This window comes from Manacus candei, unplaced genomic scaffold, assembly GCF_025592945.1.
Source record: "Manacus candei isolate 608988 ecotype Guabito, Panama unplaced genomic scaffold, ASM2559294v1 h1tg000014l, whole genome shotgun sequence".
NCBI classification, from domain to species: Eukaryota; Metazoa; Chordata; class Aves; order Passeriformes; family Pipridae; genus Manacus; species Manacus candei.
In genome coordinates this window covers 52477292-52497074 of record NW_026138062.1, presented here as the reverse complement: position 1 = coordinate 52497074, position 19783 = coordinate 52477292, and the positions used below count along the sequence as shown (strand labels likewise).

Sequence of the window (19783 nt, the reverse complement as noted above, 5' to 3'; positions counted from 1 at the left end):
ATTGGAGCAGTTGACCTACTGATCCAACTATATAAAATCAGCTATCAAAAAAAAAAGTCAGAAAAACTTGCTTTCTCTTTTCAATTTAATTTGGTTTGTAATGCCAAGAATATACTGTAGGGCCAAGGTAACCAGCAGTCTTTACATTTCTAATTGCTAACTACCTTTTTAATTAAATACCTTTTAATTTCAGGAATTTTAAAGTTTTTTAGTTTGTTTTTGTTACAGGACAGAGTTGACATTTCCCTCCTGTATTCTACAGATCTTACATTATTTTTTTTTTTACCTAATGAATAAATTTGAATTGAAGTAACATTGAATTTAATTTTCCATTGAAAAACAGATCACAGAATCAATTAGGTTGGAAAAGACCTCTGAGATAATCAAGTCCAGCCTGTGACCAAACACCACCATGTCAACTAGACCATGGCACTAAGTGCCACATCCAGTCTTTCCTTAAACACCTCCAGGGATGGCAACTGGAGCAGCCCATTCTGGAGCCCATTCTATTGTCTAATCACCCTTTCAGTGAATAAATTCTTCTTAATGTCCAACTGAAACCACCCAAGGCACAGCTTAAGGCTATGTCCTCTTGTCCTGCCACTTGTTACCGAGGAGAAGAGGCCAACTCCCTCCTGGCTACAACCTCCTGTCAGGTAGTTGTAGAGTGCAAGAAGGTACCCCCTGAGCCTCCTTTTCTCCAGGCTTAACACCCCCAGCTACCTCAGCTCTTCTTCATAGAACTTACTCTCTAGACCCTTCACCAGATTTATGTCCCCTCTCTGGACATGCTCCAGCACCTCAGTGTCATTCTTGAATTGAGGGAACTGGACACAGCACTCGAGGTGTGGCCTCACCAGTGCCAAATACAGGGGGACGATTACTGCCCTGGTCCTGCTGGACACGCTATTCCTGATACAGGCCAGGATGCCAGTGGTCTTCTCGGCCACCTGGGCACACTGATGGCTCATGTTCAGCCAGCCTGAATCACCGCGGGCGAGCTCAGAAGAGGAACTCAAAGAAGAACATTTTAGGAGAGATGTATACGAATGCAACATCCTGACTGCTTACCAGAGGCGCAGCCTCCTCGGGGCGTCCTGCGGGCCCCCGCAGCCCGGTATAGCCGTGACACACGTTAAACGGCGAAACTCCGCGGCTCTTCACCGGGGGCCAACGCACGGCCGGCGACCCGGGCACAGAGCAGGGCTTCCAGGCGACGCGGCTGGAGGGAGCTCCGGGGACTGCCTCAGGCGGGACGGGACGGGACCCCGGTACCGACCCCGGTACCGACCCCGGTACCGACCCCGGTACCGACCCCGGTACCGACCCCGGTACCGACCCCGGTACCGACCCCAGTCCCACCGCTCCGGCCCGGCGCGCCCCGCCGGCCCAGCCGTATCCCCCGCCGCCACCGCCCATTGGCCCGCGCTGCCACCGCCCCGCCCCCGCCCCCGCCCATTGGCCGCCGCCGGCCCACCCCGCCCCCGCCGCCGCTCACTGGCCCAGGCCGGCACGTGACCAGGCCGGGGCCCCGCCGGGCGCCAAATTCAAACCGGGGCCGCCCCGGGAGCGCCGGAGCTGCCGCCGCTTCCATCGGCCCTGTCCACCCGGGAGCTGGTGAGTCTCCAGCTGCGCCTGCCCCACCTCCAGTATCTCCCTGCAAGGACCGGCAACCCCGGGCGGCCGCGCTAAGACTGTAAGGCGCCCGGGAGAGGGAAGCACTTAGGCTCGGCCTGGGGCGGAGGGACCCCGGCGGGGCAGGCGGACTTAACGGCGGGCGCGGCGGCGCTGGGGCTGGAGCGGGCGGAGGAGGAGCAGAGAGCCCTTTAGCGCTGCCCCTCTTACCACCCCTGAGGCCTCGTGTGCACAGGGGTGCTCCTGGGCCTTTACTGGTGGCAGCAGCTCCAGGCCTGTTTGGGAAGTGGCGCGCTCCTGTAGGGAACGCAGTCTGTTGGAGGCTGGCTAAAGGCTCCTCTTTGGGCGCTGTCTAACCGGGATGTCTCTTTAAGGGGGTGGAGCTGATCGCAAAGGGCCGTACGTGTGCATGTGTGCCACGACCCGCATGGAGTGCGGAGCGTTCCCGTCGCTGCCGGGCAGCCCGCGATCCCGGGGCTGTCTGATCCCTGCGCGTAGGGCAGCTCGGTTTGTTTTCCGCTGGACTCTCTGCTTTGTATCAATGTAGGTGACTCTTACTGAGAATTTTCTCGTTTACCTGCTGGCCCAGTCCAATCCAGCAATGTAAAAGGCCTCCTTTTTTACATTAGGGATGCCTGGCATCCCTCATGATAAACAAAAAGTAAAATTTGTGTGTTCTCGTTCTGTTATAGTTTGCTGTAAGACACAGGTTCCACCAAATTCTTGATGGCATTATAAGCAGTATTCTCACTGCATCTTGTCCTGGAAGCAGTATCTATGAATTTTATTTCCTCTGCTTCCTGCTTTATAGTCTAAATTGCCTGTTGTCAAAAAGTTTGACATTTAAATGTATGCTGCCCAATGAGGAATTTATCTGGTTCTTGACAAATCTACAGAAAAATCGACTAGAACATTTACTTTACATCTGTTTTAAAGCGCTTAACTTCTGCTGCATTTATTGTGTGCTTTTGTAGTGTTTGAGATAATCTCTTCTTCCCAGATCTTAAACCATCTGTAAATTCCCTTTTCACTCAGGTTGTGTAATCTTCTATAAGAATCAGGACTGCTACTTCTATGTTCTACTTTCTATCCATTCCTGCTTGCTGGCTGATGCTGGCCAAGTCACATTATAGCTAAGACTTTCTATAAAGTACAAATACACACTTTCCTCATTATTATGTACTTTGTGATGCAAACTATCTACTGTGCAAATATCTCTCCTGTCCTGCTTACACAAGGTGCAAGTAAAGGAGGTACAGTATGACTTTTCAGTAGCCTTGCCAACCTTATTAAACACTTTTGATTTTATTTTCCTTTTGTGTTTTTGGCTTTGTAGCAATTGCTGAGAATGTGTGCTCTGTGGGAGACCTGCGATGATTTGCTGCACTCTTTATGTCGTATCTTTTGTTTTACAGGATTTGTTCCTCTCCCTTTCAATGGAGAGTGACAGTATAGATCAATAATGAGGACCAGCCCTCGCAGGCCCTTAATTCTCAAAAGACGGAAACTGACCCTCCCACAGACGGATGAATCCAGCACTTCAGCAAGAGATGAGAACAGAGGTCAGGATGAAAAGACTCCCAAGCAGGAGCACAGCCAGGAGGACCAACACAACAGACAACCCCGAGACAAAAGGGACTGTGGCCTGCAGAAATTCCCAGCGGGAATAAAGATAATTGACCATCCTACAATGCCCAACACACAAGTGGTGGCCATCCCTACAAATGCTGATATCCAGAGCATCATAGAGGCACTGACAGCAAAAGGAAAAGAATGTGGCAACAATGGACCCAACAAGTTCATCCTCATTAGCAGTGGGGGCACGTCCCGTTCAGCAGGTCCAGCACCATCACAGCACCTCCCATCAGAGAAGAAAGCCAGTGCAGCAGTCAAGGCTGCAGATGGTGCAGAAAGAGAGAAGAATGTTACACAGACACCTGGTCTTGCCGGCGGGACAGCGCTCTGGCATTCAGGAGCTGATTCTGCGGGTGGACAGGAACAGGAGAGCAACAGTATGTAGTCTTTACCAGGTTTCTTTTGGTTGGTTGGTTGGTTGGGTTTTTGTCCTGACAGACAAAGAGATGTGAAGTGGGCCAATGAGTGTAGTGCTTAAATCTCGGTACGGAGTAACAAATAATATTTAGTTAATTACAAAATAGCCTATAGATTTGATTCTAATAATCTACATAGCTTTGCACATCTAGTGAAATCTGAAGGATCACAGTGCATATGTTTTTAGTGGAAGACATCTGAGCTTCTGACTTGGATCTTGTGCTATGTCTTTCGGTTAGAGTCTGTCATCACCATCCTTGGCTTCTGCTTACTAAATTCATCCTTTAGCTAACGATATTCTTGAAGCACTAAATCAACATTGTCCCGTTTTGGTTGAAAGCAGTAGTCTGGTTTGAGTGTTCATTTTTAAGGCTGCAGCTCTTTTCAGAAATAGGCAACTTCACATGAAATCAGGAATTCAAGAGTAATTCCTTCCACAACATTAGCATTGCAATACCATCTTTTACTAGTGCAACTAAATGCCTTCCTTTTGACAGTTGAGATGAAGGGTTAAGAGGGTTACTTGTAAGTAAGCAGAACTATGATAAAGGCTTCTGCACTTCGGTCACAATCCCATGCAGTGCTACAGGCTGGGCAAAGAGTGGCTGGAAAACTGCCCAGCAAGAAAAGGACCTGGGGGTGCTGGTCAACAGTGGCTGAACATGAACCAGCAGTGTGCCCAGGTGATCAAGAAGGTCATTGGCATCCTGGCCTGTATCAGGAACAGTGTGTCCAGCAGGACCAGGGCAGTGATCATCCCCCAGTATTTGGCACTGGTGAGGCCACACCTCGAGTGCTGTGTCCAGTTCTGGGCCCCTCAATTCAAGAATGACACTGAGGTGCTGGAGCATGTCCAGAGAAGGGACATAAATCTGGTGAAGGGTCTAGAGAGTAAGTTCTATGAAGAAGAGCTGAGGTAGCTGGGGGTGTTAAGCCTGGAGAAAAGGAGGCTCAAGGGAGACCTTATTGCTCCCTACAACTACCTGAAAGAGGTTGTAGCCAGGTGGGAGTTGGCCTCTTCTCTCAGGCAACTAGTGACAGGATGAGAGACCATAGTCTTAATCTGTGCCAGGGGAGGTTCAGTTTGGACATCATCAAGAATTACTTCCCTAAAAGGGTTGTCAAGCATTGGAACAAGCTCCCCAGGGAGATAGTAGAGTCACCATCCCTGAAGGTGTTCAAGAAACAACTGATCGCAACACTTAGTGCCATAGCCTGGTTGCCAAGGTGGTGTTTGGTCAAAGAAAGGACTCAGTGATCTTGGAGGTCTTTTTTTAACATAAATGATTCTGTGATTCTGTAATATGGGCTTGCTATCCCAACAGGCAGTGGTGAGACAATGAGCTCTGTGTTGGACAATAGTCTCACTAACATCCAGTGGCTGGGGAAGATGAGATCTGATGGGCTAAATCCCTCTTCTGTGAAGCAAGACACAGAGAAAGAGAACCAAATGCCTCTGCAGGAAAGAATCAAGGTAAGTAGGAGAAGACAACAGCATGTGCTAAAATTTTTGGTAAGGAAGTAATCTATGTGGATCAGAAGACTTCCAAGAACTAGGCATCGCTGTCTCTAAGTAACCTGGGTTTGGCCTTTACTGATTTGAATAGAGCATGGAGGATCCAGGGATCATTCATGTATCGCTCCTTCTGTCTCTCAGACTGAAGAAGAAGCTGCTGCTGCTATTCCTACTGCTGCTGCATCCTCATCATGGCAGGATTCAGTGTCAGAACGACCTCCTTACTCCTACATGGCCATGATCCAGTTTGCCATCAACAGCACTGAGAAGAAGCGTATGACTCTGAAGGACATCTATACCTGGATTGAGGATCATTTCCCTTATTTTAAACATGTAGCTAAGCCAGGTTGGAAGGTAACAAGCAGGCCTTCAAGTTGCTGTGGGCCACAGGGTGATGTTATAAGCCTTCTGGATCAAAATGAAAAGTTTTTCCCCAGCCTGCAGAGCAAGATGGAAATTCATTTAAACATCCCACCCCAAATACCCTCCCATTCCAGATGTTCACTCTCCCACTTCTTGTATCCCTTGTCTCATTCCACTTGACCAAGATGATGGTATATTTGATCACTGGACTAAGAATAAGGAATTCAAGAGTAAATAGAATAAGAGACTGATGACAGGGTTGGCTGGGTATGCTGTGAATATGAAAGTTCAGTGTTGTCTACCCTCTGGAATCTAATCCCTTTGCTAGGGCAGTCATGTTTGAGGTAGCCCTTACTGTACTGATAACAAAACTACTGCTTTTCAACTCCCCTCACTGCTTTCTCCCCAGAACTCCATTCGGCACAACCTGTCCCTTCATGATATGTTTGTCCGTGAGACATCTGCTAATGGTAAAATCTCGTTCTGGACTATTCACCCTGATGCAAACCGTTGCCTAACATTGGACCAGGTATTTAAGGTGAGTTGCCTCATGCAAAGAAAATAGGACAGGTTATCCAGTTTCTAGGCAGATGCACCTTATTTTAACTGTAAAGTTAAGCTGCTTTGACATTAGCCTTTTTGTAGAAGCTGTATTCAGTCACTTCTCTTGACAAATAGACAAGCTCTGCATTTGAAAGAAAAGGTGCTGTGGTTGTGCTTTTGACCTGGAGCTTTTGTGGAACATGTTCATTCTTCAGATGCTGTGCCAAATGTAATAGTCAGCTTGTTCAACTTCTTTCCATGGGCCTGATTCAAATTCCTAATGAGAAGCTTTCCACTGAAGCCAACCGGATGTTCCTAAGCTGTTTGAAAAGTCAATCATAGGATGGAATTCTCCTATCCCAACTAGGTGTTTTAGGAAGTATCATTTTGTGGGGGAAATAGAGCTTGTGAGTCTGGTATAGGTGTGTTTAGACTCCTCTGTATTTTCTGCTGGGTAGCCAGATTGACTTTTGTTCACTTAGATTGTGCAAGTTTAAAATGACCCAATTGTCCCCCTCTTTGGCTGATAACTTCATCTTAATTTTTTTCCCTCTCAATGCCTTCTGCCACCAGCCGCTGGAATTGGGGTCACCAACATCGCCTGAATGCTCTGAATCAGTAAGAATTACCCTCTGGCATGGGGCTTGATCTTCCATTCTCTTCTTGCTAGTCACTGATGGAAAGGACAAGAGGCCTGGGGAGGGGGACTGGGTCACTGTTGCACCTAATCATACAGCTCCATGCACACCCTTTTTGGGGAAAGAGGTTGAGCCAAAGGTTAACTGCCTTCAGATGATATGCTCTCTCTCTAGCTGGTAGAACTGTACAGCTTTGAGCAACTTGGAATTCTACTGCTGAAGTAGGCTGCAATGGTGACCAATAGGCTTCAGAGAACAAGCCCGGAGATTCCTGGCAAAATTATCATCTCCATGGCAGCAGTCCCAATCTGTTCTGGGGCTCAGATGCAGAGAGAATAGGGTTTCTCTGTGCTGCTTTTTCATTTTGGAACCCAGCTGCATTGTGACTCTGAGAAGGATGAATCCGTTTGCTGTCGCTCTTGCATTCAGCAGTTTTAACAGTGATGGATTTGCAAGTGTCCGGTCAAACACTTCTCTTGCAGCTACAACTCTGACCTTCCTTCCATCTGCTCAGAATTCTGATTCTTCTGTTGCTTCTGCTATTCCATTTGAACATCTACCTGGTCTATGGTTTGTACAGAGATCCCATATACAATAAAGCCATCCTAAACACTGTTCCTCAGGCTCTGAGGATGCCAAACCCAGGTCCCTTTTGCAGTAGAGTCTGCAGCTGAAGCAGATCTGTCTTTTTCTACACAGCCTTTGGTTGGCAGCTGGCTTTGGGATGGTATGGCTGCAAAACAGCAAGCTGCAGGGACCTAGAGCTGACATGAGGGCTGGGTGCTAACAGCTGCTCTCTCTACATTAGCGCAGCCCAAAATTCTGGTTTCACAGTTCTAAATGAGGCAGAAGAATAAATATGGATTCTTTGTTTTAATCTCTTTCTGTTCTCCTTCTCCTCTTTCTTGTTTCACAATGACTGCAGCAGCAAAAGAATCGTCTTCCAGATACCCTGAAGAACGTGGGAAGCAAAACCGAACCCCAGAATTCACGTAAGTGTCTACATCAGCCTAGACCAAAGAGAATCAATTCAGTAATCTGGGGCACTCTCTCAGATTCCTTTAGGAATGCAAGTTGAATTTGTTATCCAGGTTTACCAGCTTTTATACTCCCTATTGTCAGGTCTGAAATTGAAGGCAGTATTGCTGTGTCTGAGAGAGGATGTGATGGGGAGATGGTGAGGATTGGGTATGCAAATAGAGTGAGAGCCCTCGCTTGAGGGCTAGGATCTGTATGAAGGACTATTTTCTTGTTAATGAGGCCTTCTGGCTTCATATTTGTATTCTCAGAGTTAGCAGAGAAGGCAGGTGAGCCTATCTGATTGAATGTTTGTTTTGGGGGGTTTAGAAGGACTCTGTTAGATGCCTGGGTTTCAAGAGGTCGTTGTAGAGGATAAGAGGCTACTGAGTCCATTCTTCTCCCTTCCAGGCCGAAAGATGAAGCCTTTGCTTCCCCGCGTCAACTCCTACCTGGTTCCAATCCAGTTTCCTTTGAGTCAGCCTCTTGTCCTGCAGCCTTCTATGAAGGTTCCTCTATCCATGGCACAGGGAGCATCCCTTAACAGCTCAGAGACTTTGCAGAGCAATAAGCGCGTGCGCATTGCTCCAAAGGTTGGTTTCTTGTTTTCCAAGGTTTTTTGTGTGGCTTTTTTTTGGGGTGGGGTTAGGGGGTAGGGTAGGAAGGGTGGGTGGGTGGGTGTGGTTTTGGGGTTTCATTTGTTTGTTTTGAGTTTTTGTGGGGTTTTTGTTTGGATTTTTTCTATATCTCTTGCCTCCAATAGACCTGTTCTTCATATGGTTCCTTTGTGCATCTTTTCTAGGTGCTCTGAAACTCCCAAGTTCATACTAATCCTTACTCTCCTTTACTGTCTGTAGGCTGACTATTACCTGCTAGTTTACTTGCTATAAGGATGTTTCTATAATTTGTCAGAGGAAGGGACTTAAGGATTGGTTAAAACAATTTTTCTGTACCGCTTGGATGTGAAGAAAAAAGAATGAGAGAAGTGTCTTTTTTCTGATCCTAAAACATTCGTATTTTTGATAGCAGTAATGACATGTAACATAAAGAACTTTTTCTGAAAGAGTACTTATTTCATGTCGTTTCTTCCCAGAGGTTTTCTGTATCTGCTGTTTGCTAATTTGGTGGAGTTCCCAGTTATTCTGGGCTCAAGAAAAACAGCTATTAAACAGGTCTTTCTCTTGGCATCTCACTGACTGCTGTTGTATGCTTAGACATTGTAAAGCTTTAGCTTCTTCTGTCCGATCTAACCATAATTCTGTTTTCCTTTGTGTGACTGCTGCTTTATGTCCTTCCCTGCTATGATTTATCTTTCTCCTGTGCTCTTTTTCTTTTGATAACCTCATTTTTTTCGTTTCCTTTTCCTTGGTTTCTGAGAAAGCTGTCCTCATTCGTTTTGTTATTCACATATAGACGGTATAAGAAGAAATCAAAGGAGTTCCATTTTTTCCACAAATATTTGGCTCTCCTTCTACCTGTACTCCTAGAAGTTGCTTATAGATGAAGTGTTGTGAAGGGAATGACTTTCAGTCTCTTAGCTAAAATTCTTCCCATGTGATCTGTAGGCTTCTTTCTGTTGACTTTACCAAGATCAGTCTGTATCTGTTGTTATAGTTACTGCTTTCTGAAGATCTTCCTCTTACCTTTTTCTGCTGATCTTAAGTGCCAATCTTTCTTTTCTTCTTTCTACTCTTATTTGCATTTTGGGTGGGTTAGATCCTTGCTTACTGACTGCATGTCACTTGCGTTTCTTTATAGATGTCACTGTCTACAGAAGAGTCACCCTCTTTACCCACGGCTGCTGTCAAGGAAGAGGGTCAATGTGATGAGGGTTTATTCTCCCCAGCCCATTCCCTAAAGGAGAACAACTCCCAGCCTGGTGAGGAATTGGCTTCTTTCCCTGAAGGTGTCTGTATAAAGGAGGAAGAAGGGTGTCAACTGGATGACTGGCTGTCCCCATTTGCCTCAACCATAACGGTAAAGGAAGAGCCAGGCTTATTCCTCCCAGACTCATCCACAAAGGAGAAGAAACAGGTCACCACACTGAAGTCCCCACCTAGGGCTGTTTCTGACTCGTTAGTTATAAAGAGGCGGGAAAGGCGGGAAATGGGCAGATCCAGGAGGAAACAACGTCTAGCACTGCCTTGCTCAGAAGAGCCTGTCCTTGTTTTGCCAGAAAGCAACAGCTTTGACCCTTTTCGGTTAGCGGCAGACTGTCCCTTCCCACTGGAAAGCCAGCCTCTTGAACAGGTATCACAGCTCAGCTGCTCGCAGGGAGAAGAAGGAGCCTTTAAAACACCAGTCAAGGAGATCTTCGGCAAATTGCCAGTTTCTTCCACTCCCAGCAAAGTCTCAGCCACTACTACCCCCTCTCTAGAGGGCCTTGACCTCTGGAAGTCTGCTTCCTTAGCCAAGGGAAGTCACGAGCTGGACTTCAGTCCAGTGAAAACCCTTCAGTTGCCATTCACACCCCTCCAGGACAACCAGGACTTACTGGGTTTTAACAGCACACCCCTTAAAAATCCGCTCTTTGATTCTCCTCGGGAATTTCTCAATACAGAATCCAGTGATATGGCTCATGCCCCCCTCACAAGCTCTCCAGCGTTGGTTCGTGAGTCCGCTAAGCAATCATCTGCTGAACTGACAGCCTCTGGCTTTACTGAAAACCGGTCACTCATGGAGGGCCTTATCCTGGACACCATGAATGACAGTCTGAGCAAAATCCTTCTGGATATCAGCTTTCCCGGTCTTGAGGATGAAAATTTAGGAACAGACATTAGTTGGTCTCAGCTGATACCTGAACTGAAGTAAACTGGCCTGAGGGCTGAATTTGGCTTGTTCTGATGTTACAGAAAGCACTCTACATGTATGGATCTCAGATGAGTAGTCTAAGACAACTCCTTTGACTAATTTCCACAATAGGAATAATAAGAGGGTGTAACTGACTCCTGCTAAGCTGGGAGACAGGCCCATCAGCTGCTATGAGCTTCTTTTATAAGATGCTATAGACTTTGTGTAGAACAAGGTAGAACTGCTCTAGCCTTGTGCTAGAGATAAGAATCCCTGGAGAGAGGTTATCAAGAGAACATCTAGATAGGCCCTGAATGGCATTTGCTCCTCGGTATCAGAGGAAATGAACACACTCCTCAGTGTGTTCTCAGGAAAGAGCCTAAGAACCTCATCCTAGCTCTATCTTAATTTCCTTTACTTTGTTCCCCTATTACTTAGTATCTTCTGTCTAGATTTAATGGGTGTAAATACTGTACATTCCTTAAATTAGCCCTTAATTATAAGAATAATTTTATTATTGTAGGGTTATGGGAATATTTTGACTGGTAAGGGATTGACCTAGAGTGTTGTCCGTATGTTCCACACCTCCTGTATTCTACCCTAAATAAGACCTCAAAGTGAGAGGCGTGAAGTACTTATGGAGAAGAGCTCACATCAAGCCATATAGCTCTTTTGATTCCAGAGTCCTATTATGTACCTGGAGAACTAGGTAGAGACACTGTTGCAGTAAGATGGACCTCTATTGAATTGTTAAAGCTTCTCTCATTACAGTCATCAGTTGAAAATGTAAAAAAGAACCTCTAAAGAGAATGCTGATATATCCACTGTAAAGTGACCTCTGGAAATACAAGGTATGTGTGTCTCAGTGCAGCAGAACAATTATTCCCAGCTCTCTAGAACTTATGTCAAAGTAGGAAATTGCCATGGAAAAGATCTGATCCTTCTGCTTTCAAACAAATGGTGACTCCTGTATCTACATACTCAATAAAGCTTCTGTGGGAACACAGCTGAGTATTATCTGTACCCCTCTTAGCTGGGGTTGGGCCATAGCATGAGTAACCAATTTTTGCACATCTTGTGTGTGTGCTTTGTGATCACTGAGCAAGTGGTCACTGGGACGTTTTCAGTATTCCTCAGGCCATGTTGACCAAAACACATTAAATTTGGTTACTCAACCCATTGCTTCATACAGTATACTTTTTCCTGCCACTCGTGGATAAATCCTGACTTTACAAGTCAGAAGCATACAATCTGAAACATCACAACACCACCAGCAGATGAGTTTCTCTGTCTTGTAAATGCAAAACAAATCTCAATCAAAACTGTATTTCTACCTTCCCTTAAAGAGATAAAACCAGTTTTAGATGTGTGTGGTTTTCAGAACTGCAGTTCTCTTGTGTGCTTGTTAGAGGTATTTGCCCTCAGAAGATGTTTCAAGAACTTTGGTTTAATGGTTATTATTTCAGTTTCTCTGGTTATGAGGCTGCAGAGAAGGCCTGGTTTGTGGCATACTTTCTGTTAGCACATCTTGTACAGCTGTCAACACTCTACTTGGCTTTCTCAAGGTATCCTGTCATCCTTTGATCTCACTTCTCAAGCCTGAGAGGATGTATGCACGCAGCTGACATCCAAGAGCCAGCTATTTGTCTCCAGCAAATAATGAAATGTTCTTGTCCTTTGTGTCAATTCGAGGCAGGTGATCCCCTGCTGTCCCTATCAGCTGAGGTGCTTTGATAGGCACCTCACATTATGTTTTGAACATAGTAGTCCCAAAGTTTAGTTTCCCTTCCTGTTAAGTGTTCCAGTGAGAGCACTGCTAGAGGGCAGTTATATGAAAAAGGTTGGAGGAACAACAGAAAAAATTCCAGAACACTGCTCCCCAGCAGATTTCTCATTGTTTGGGCCAACCTAGTTCAAAGCCCCCGTTGGTGAGGATTTAGTTACAAAATGTTTCTCTATCTGTGTTTGCCTTATATTCTGCCTGGATCCTTTCCTTAAGGAAAGGTAGTTATCACCTGTCCTTCTGCAGGCTCAGTATTTGAATTATAGTGTAGGGGTGTGATCTTGTAAGACAGTGGATGCTTCTGTCCACCCTCTTTCAGTAAGAGCAGAGCCATACTTCTTGTCTTTTCATGAACCTGTTGCAGCCCAAGAGCAAGTGGGCATAGCTCTTCACACCCTTTGCATAGCACCCCCCAGATCTTCTCTGAATGATGTGCAGGAGCATCCCAAGACTGCCCTTAATTTCTGATAATAGAGAAGACTGTTTAACAACTAGCCAGTAAAAACAAACATTAATTTAGGATACAATTTTTAAGAGACCTGGGACACACAAATCTACAGGGGGACAGCAAGTGCTGTGGATGCTCTGGTCCTCTGAAAATTCTGCTCTACACCTGGCAGGAAGCACAACAGATGCAAAGGGGAAGGTAATTCCCCTTCACTGGTTGAGTGGGGTTTTTTCCTACTATGTTATGTCAGCTGAAAAGGACTGGATACCCCGTGACATGAAGTGAGCAAGGATGATTGCCACCTTTTTGATTTTGCAGCTTGGCTGGCAGAGGAAGAACTAGAATCCTTCCCCATGCAGAAGAGAAGAAACCCTGTTTTACGAAGTAGCAGTCTTTTTGTGACAGTGTCAGGCCTTCATTTCTACCAGAGGGCTTTACCAGAGGGCTCTACCAGAGCTCTAAAGAAAGGTGAAAATTTCTTTTTTAGTAAAATATCTAATTTCCTCTCTAAAATGCAGTATGGACTCAGAGAGCACAATGACAGGTTTGAAAAATGTGAGCTGGTTCCTGAACAGAAATAGCATCCTTCCCCCCTCCCCTTTTTGTGACAGAGGTGAGCTACGACTGGATAAGAAGATATTCAAGGCATAACAAAGTATTAGCTGCTTGAAATTAAGAAGAAAATGTCCTGCTTTACCAGTCATCTCAGACTGGTTTCTTGCTTTGAGACAAAGAGAGTTTAGAATGTAAAGGCCACGAATCTGAACTGCTGATGCAGGTCAAATGACACATTTTTCCTTGAGTTTCAGCTATGACTTTCCTTGGAAAAATAAAGATCATGAATACCCTGATATACAGCTTACAGACAATGCAGGCAAAGCAGATTCCATTCTACGCCACAAAATCAGTGGGAAGTCGTTATATAGATCACACTGATGAACTGTTTACATAGAAGGTATATCATCAGAATTTATCCTCCTAATTTGCTTCCATTTTTTTTAATGTACCCATTTCAAAACAAACATTTAATGACTTTATTTAGGGAAGTCAAGGAAAATGCCACGAATGATTATAAAAATACAGTCAGACATGGTTTTATGCTCCCCTCCCTGCTGTAGGTCTCTATTAACTTCTCTTGGATGTATAGGAGGTTGCTGCCAATAGGGCCCTTGTTTATTTAGTTACGTAACTTGTTGAAGGTAAGTTTTCTTATATTCATCTGTGATTACAAGCAAAAGACCTGCTCATTAGAACCATGACTGTTCAAAGGATGGACTAATTTTCCAACAAAACCCCCCCTCATCTTCACTGGACTTCAGAAGAATCTCTTAATATTGCTGGTGTTTTCTATAGAATACTGGTTTTCACTACCAGTATGTTACCTTTTCTTGGTGTACTGTGTTTTTTCACATTTGATGCATTTTTGTGTAAATTTTAATAAAGACAATGTTTTGGAAAATACACAACAGGCCAGAACATTCCATCTCAACTCTATGCTTTGCCCATGAAGTAACACATTTAGATTACTTACATCTTTTTTTTTTTGTATTCTGAATTCTGAGATTACATTTTTTCTATGCACAAAGTTATTTTGGATTGTGGAACCATATTCCATCTGCAATTTCTGTTCTGGATAATGCATGTATATTGCAAAACCCTGAAACACTTGATTTAGGAGTGTTTATCTGAGTCTTGTGGTCTGATCTGCCCTGAGTTATCAACATGCATTTTCCACTTTAAGGTTTGCTTTAGAAAAGTTTCTGTTTGGAGCAGCTAAAGTTTAGCCTGCTCTCATGGTAGTCTTAAAGTTTCAGACAATTAACAGTGTTTGATATATTTAGCATCTAATCCAAACCCTCCAGGAGGGGAAGAAAGGTCAGGAATGCAGCAGAACTGAAATCATAAAACACATTGCTTGGAACATGTGGGATCACTGAAGATGCCTTCAGGATCAATATGGTTTTCCAAGTTTTTGCAAGTAATGATGTCAATGACACAGAATGGTCTGACCTGAGGAGCTCTGATCTGTCGCTAATTAGTTCTTGACAGTCTGCACTCTGCAAGCATACCCATGGGACTGGCATGCCACAGTGATAAGAGCTATTTTGCTGTTTCCCATGACTGAATCTCAGTTTTTATTTGTTTGCTGTTTTTATTAAAATCTTGGAGTCAGGAGATCATGAGATAATCTCAGTTGTCATTCAAATCATGTCAAGGCCTAGCCATCAAGAATGTAACAAACAGCTGGTGCATATACAAATGCATCCTAAAGGCTAGGAAACCAGTATTTATACTCTAAAATAAAATTACATTGTTAAAGCATCACTGTTACTCATCAAATCCTTGACGTGATAACACATCCCTCTGTCTTCCTGTCACTGCAGGTGCACTGTGTACACAAAACACCTTCTGTACTAGAAGTACTGTACTAGAAATGCTGGGGATTCCATCATAAAATCCTGAATTGTCAGAGCAGTAAATAAAATATCCATACTGAATTTAGCCTCAAGGTAGAGTTATTCTACTGGGGAGAGAAGGGGCAAGAAACACAGGGAAGGCAGTTCAAGCAGTCCAATTCCTTCTATAAATGAGAGCAGAAGAATGTTTTGCTCAGTTTAAAAAAATCCTTTTAAGCAAATCTTTTCTTGAAAAGACCTAAGGCCTCTCTGCTTTTGAAGGATTTTGTCAGGGTGTCCTTCTTGACTTTGATGTTTCCCTTTTTATGAGCTGAATGAAAATGTTCTGGTTTTTGACTGTTATGAGCATTCTTTAAAAAAATTATTTCACATCTTTAGCCCAGTCATAGCTGGCAACTAAAATCTGAGAAGAGATTTATTCAGTACAGAGTGTGCTCCAGCACAGACCTACTGAAGTGTATGGGGATTTCTTTCTGAACCTGCTCTTCACGACTGTCAGCAGCTGAGAATGGCAACACGAGTGCTTGTGTCCTAGGGACTTGTACTGGGCTTCAGGGAGTGGATGATGCAAAGGAAGAGCTTGATGAGAAGATGGTGTCTCAAAGAGTCAAATGGAGACAGTGTTCAGAAGACAAAGAATCACAGAGTCATAGAATCATCTAGGTTGGAAAACACATTTAAGATCATCAAGCCCAACCATTAACCTGACACTGCCAAGCCCACCATTAAACCTAAGTTTCTACAATCTACATATTCTTTAAATACCTCCATGGATGGTGACTCAACCACTTCTCAAGGAAGTCTTTTTCCAGTGCTTGATAACCCTTTCAGTGAAGAAATTTTTCTGAATATCCATTTTAAACCAGCCCTGGCTCAACTTGAGGCTATTTGAGAAAACAAAGAAGAGAAGAAGGTTCGACAAGGACCATCATAGTCATCGATTCCACAGTCCTCATGTTTAAGGCTGGGGCAAAATGATCAGCTACCAGAGCAAAGCATGAGAGATGTGAAATACTTATTTCAGGTCTTGGGTTTGACTGGTTTACAAAGGAAGGAGAAGCAAGGAGAAAACACGATGTGGAAAAGGTGACGATTCACTAAGCAGGACTGAGGTATTGCTCCTGAAGAACCACCTACAACTGCAGCATGACTAAAGATTTGGTCAGCAAGCACTGAAGCTTGAATTACTGCATCTCTAAATGAGAGTCTGCCTGAACAAGAGAAAAAGAGGTGGGCTGCAACACCATCAGAGTGGCTGACTTCACCTAGAACTGAGTGTGTTTGAGTGGCCCTGCTACAGTAGAACTGCTCAGTCATATTGCATCAACCAGAGACATACTACACACATAAATATACATGACTTCAACGGTGTATAGTGACAAATACACCTGGTTAAGTGATTATAGTTATTTTCAGCAAGTTATACTGCTGACTGATCAAGAATTTGACTGATCTCAAATGCTTTAAGATACAGAACAAGCCATTTACAAACAAACACGACAGAAAACACTGCAGCACACCTGGCAAGTGCTGATAGGAAAGTTTTCTGCAGTGTCTGATGGTGGACTCTAAAAGTAAAACCTGTCCCCAAAGGAAATGAGACTGGAGTCAAAGACAGCCAACAGAGACTCCTACCTTCCAAGGACTACATCTGGGCTTCATTTTGAGCAAGATGAGATCTGCTCTGATTCTGCAGCTAGCTGGGCACAGGCAAAGAGTGTATAGGTGGTTGAATTCTTTTTTTCTGTTGTTGTTTATCGTTAAAAAAACAGGAGGTTTTGACAGAATCCCATAGACAGCCACTGAAAGCACCTTGCCAAGACTTTAGTAATAGGCCCATACATATACATACGAGATTAAGCTTTTCAAGGCAACTCTAATTGTGCTGAGTTTTACTGTTTGAGTATTCAGCTTTGAGGACACCCTCTGAAAGGAGATTTAACGGTGCAAAATCGTCATTATTATTTTTATGGCATTATGTAGAGACTTAAATTGTCTGTATTAACGGCAAGTTCATTCTTAGCCTCAAGCTAAGCAGGTAATGGAAATGCTGTTGTACCTACAGATAGAAAGTGAAAGGACAGTGAAGAAAACAACCACCTAGAGAGACATACAGGAGACATCTTTGAGGCTGCATGCTTCCAAGTACTGTGCTATTGGCCTTAAATACACAACTATCCTTCATCTCAGACTCCTGCATATTTTTATTAGTAAGCATATTCCTAGCAGAAATTATTCTCTGCTTTAAGCCTCTTCATGAGCACAGAGAAGCTCTAGCATGAGGAAGACAGTTGCCATTGCTATGTGCATTAGCACTCGGAAGTGGATATTCCTTCCCCTTGTGAAAACAAAGCCAAAGTTTTCTAGTGTGATTCATGAAGCTGTGTAATGGAATTTTGTACTGGCTGCTGCATGATCAGCAACTGTTCTGTGGCGATACTAACTATTCTAACCAAACGGAAAAGGCCCCTTTTCAATGCAGTTTAGCTCAAGCAAGGAAATCAATACAGACAGGACACAAATCATTGCAAGCAATATTTGTATAGCAGAGGGATTTCATATTGGACAATGTTGTTCTAAGTTTGCTATGGTGTAACCATAACTCTAGCCCATATGGCAGATGACTACACATTGACTGTAAATTACCTAATTAAGGAAACTATTTTACTTTCTGACTGACCTTACTGGCAGGACACACTTCACTATCCAGCAGCCAAGCTAAATGTTATGTACATCTGAGATGACATTTATCTCAAGGAAACTTGCCAGACATATTCACAGATACAAATACTGTAATTTATTACTTATTATTTCTAGAGTATGAAGATATTTTATTATACAAATAATAAAAGTGGAGGGAATTCAAAGCAGAGGAAGCTTTTTTTTTCAAAGACAGAAGGGGAGAGAGAAGCATGTATGATTTGCCTGAGTAAGATTTGTCCTCTCATCACTCCTCTGCACCATCTGTGCATCCACAGACCGCGCACAGGCTGTGGCAGTGAAAGAGAATGAGCAGAAAGTCACCTCATTGTGATTCTGCACTGGGCACCACAAGGAGTATCCTGGTCTTGACATAGTTGCTACACCCAGGGCCATTTTTACACCCACTTGAAGCTTGCACTGCCAAACTGAGACAGTACATTGGAAACTGGTGTAATGTAGAAACAACCTTTGGGCTGGTTGCATTATGTGGGCGCTATTGTTGAGCTCTTTAACAGCCCAACTTGTCACAAAAGAAATGTAAAGCTCTTTATCTACAATCCACCCTCACACCTCCACTGTGTCAGCTCTCAGGAGGACAAAATAATAGTTTTCAAACTATTGAAAGAGAAAAATTCAAAGCTGAAGAGAAATATCTAAGAAAGAAACAACCATTCGAAGTTGCAAAAGTTGCAGGAGAATATTTTAAGGAGGAATGATTTAACCTAGTCATTAAAAAAAGGTAAAAAATTGTGAAAAGGTAAAGCTTCCTAGAAGTGAGATACAAGGAAAATCTGGTGAAAGAACCTCAGCTTGTGAAATTTAAGTCAAACCAGTGAAAGCCCTCAACAGAGCAGCTCCTCAAACAGCTAGGGTACTCAGTAAAACATTGGTCTCATGTGAGCAAATCTGTGATTTGCTTCCATCAGCAAAGGATTCCATTTCTCCCCTTCACTACTCCAGGTACTCTTCATGAATTTCTTCCAACAACGGAGTAGCTGACTGGAATATTGATCCTCTCTTGTTTCTTGGCTTGGCAAACTGGCTACTGGGAAATGCTGCTTTTCAGTGTTTTTCCTTAGAAATACATGCACTACTTCTGAATTCTTCACTGTTTCTGACATGGAGGTGGTCAGGATCAGGAACCAACACCCATAAATATAGATAGAGTGCTGTAGCTTTGTGATTAGAACCTGGAACCTTTTGCCCCAGAGCTCTCAGTGACCTGTAACAGCTTTGAGCTGGAAGGCCAAGCTGGGGAGCAGGGAGAAGGGCATTTATCTTCTGTGGAGGCAGAGTGGTTCTTCTATTGTCTGAATAGCACTGCTACACATCCTGTAAGGATTTCTGTATGAAGAGTGCAGAATAGTGAGGTAGAATGTGTTATGATTATTGTATGTGACTGGATCAAGAAAGGAAAATAATTTGTCAGTGTGTATGGGATTGTGCATCAATATTTTCATCTAAATCAGTTTTATTTATCTAACAAAGGCCCTTGGTGAGTCATATACTATTTTTCAGGGCCTACAAAAGATGACTGGGAAAGGTAGTACCGGCACAAAGAAACCCTTAAAATTTGCTGCACTCTGATCTGATTTTCCTGTAGAAAACCTTTAAAAGTGTCCATTCTGCAAAAAAACCCAACAACCAGAGAGTTCCTAACCTACTTAGTAAACGGGCTCTGTTTAAGAAGAATAGGATGGAAAAAATAATAGCTGAATAGAAAAAAAACAGTGACCTAGAACCTAGCATGCCTCTGAAGGGAGAAGATAGTGTTTTAGCTGAATTCACCTCCATAAAAATGCTAGGGTTTTTTGCCAGGTCTATGAACTAACACATCACAGGATATAAAGAATTAAGTGACATGCAGTTAGAAGCAGA

The 19783-nt window shown here is 43.8% G+C and overlaps 1 protein-coding gene across 4 annotated transcripts; it reads left to right on the top strand.

Annotated features, from left to right (window-relative positions):
• The first annotated feature begins 1497 nt into the window (after nucleotides 1–1497).
• Nucleotides 1498–11560, top strand: FOXM1 (forkhead box M1). Of its 4 annotated transcripts, XM_051780714.1 has the most exons (10): nucleotides 1498–1617; nucleotides 2010–2178; nucleotides 3051–3647; nucleotides 5013–5161; nucleotides 5345–5557; nucleotides 5976–6104; nucleotides 6683–6727; nucleotides 7673–7739; nucleotides 8176–8357; nucleotides 9523–11560. In XM_051780714.1, the coding sequence occupies exons 3-10, from the start codon at nucleotides 3098–3100 to the stop codon at nucleotides 10573–10575; spliced, it is 2388 nt and encodes a 795-aa protein (XP_051636674.1). In that variant the 5' UTR covers nucleotides 1498–1617; nucleotides 2010–2178; nucleotides 3051–3097; the 3' UTR covers nucleotides 10576–11560. The 4 variants fall into 4 exon arrangements, with proteins under 4 accessions (XP_051636674.1, XP_051636675.1, XP_051636677.1 ...); XM_051780715.1 differs by lacking the exon at nucleotides 2010–2178; XM_051780717.1 differs by lacking the exon at nucleotides 6683–6727 and having other exon boundaries at nucleotides 7676–7739.
• Nucleotides 11561–19783: the final 8223 nt, after the last annotated feature.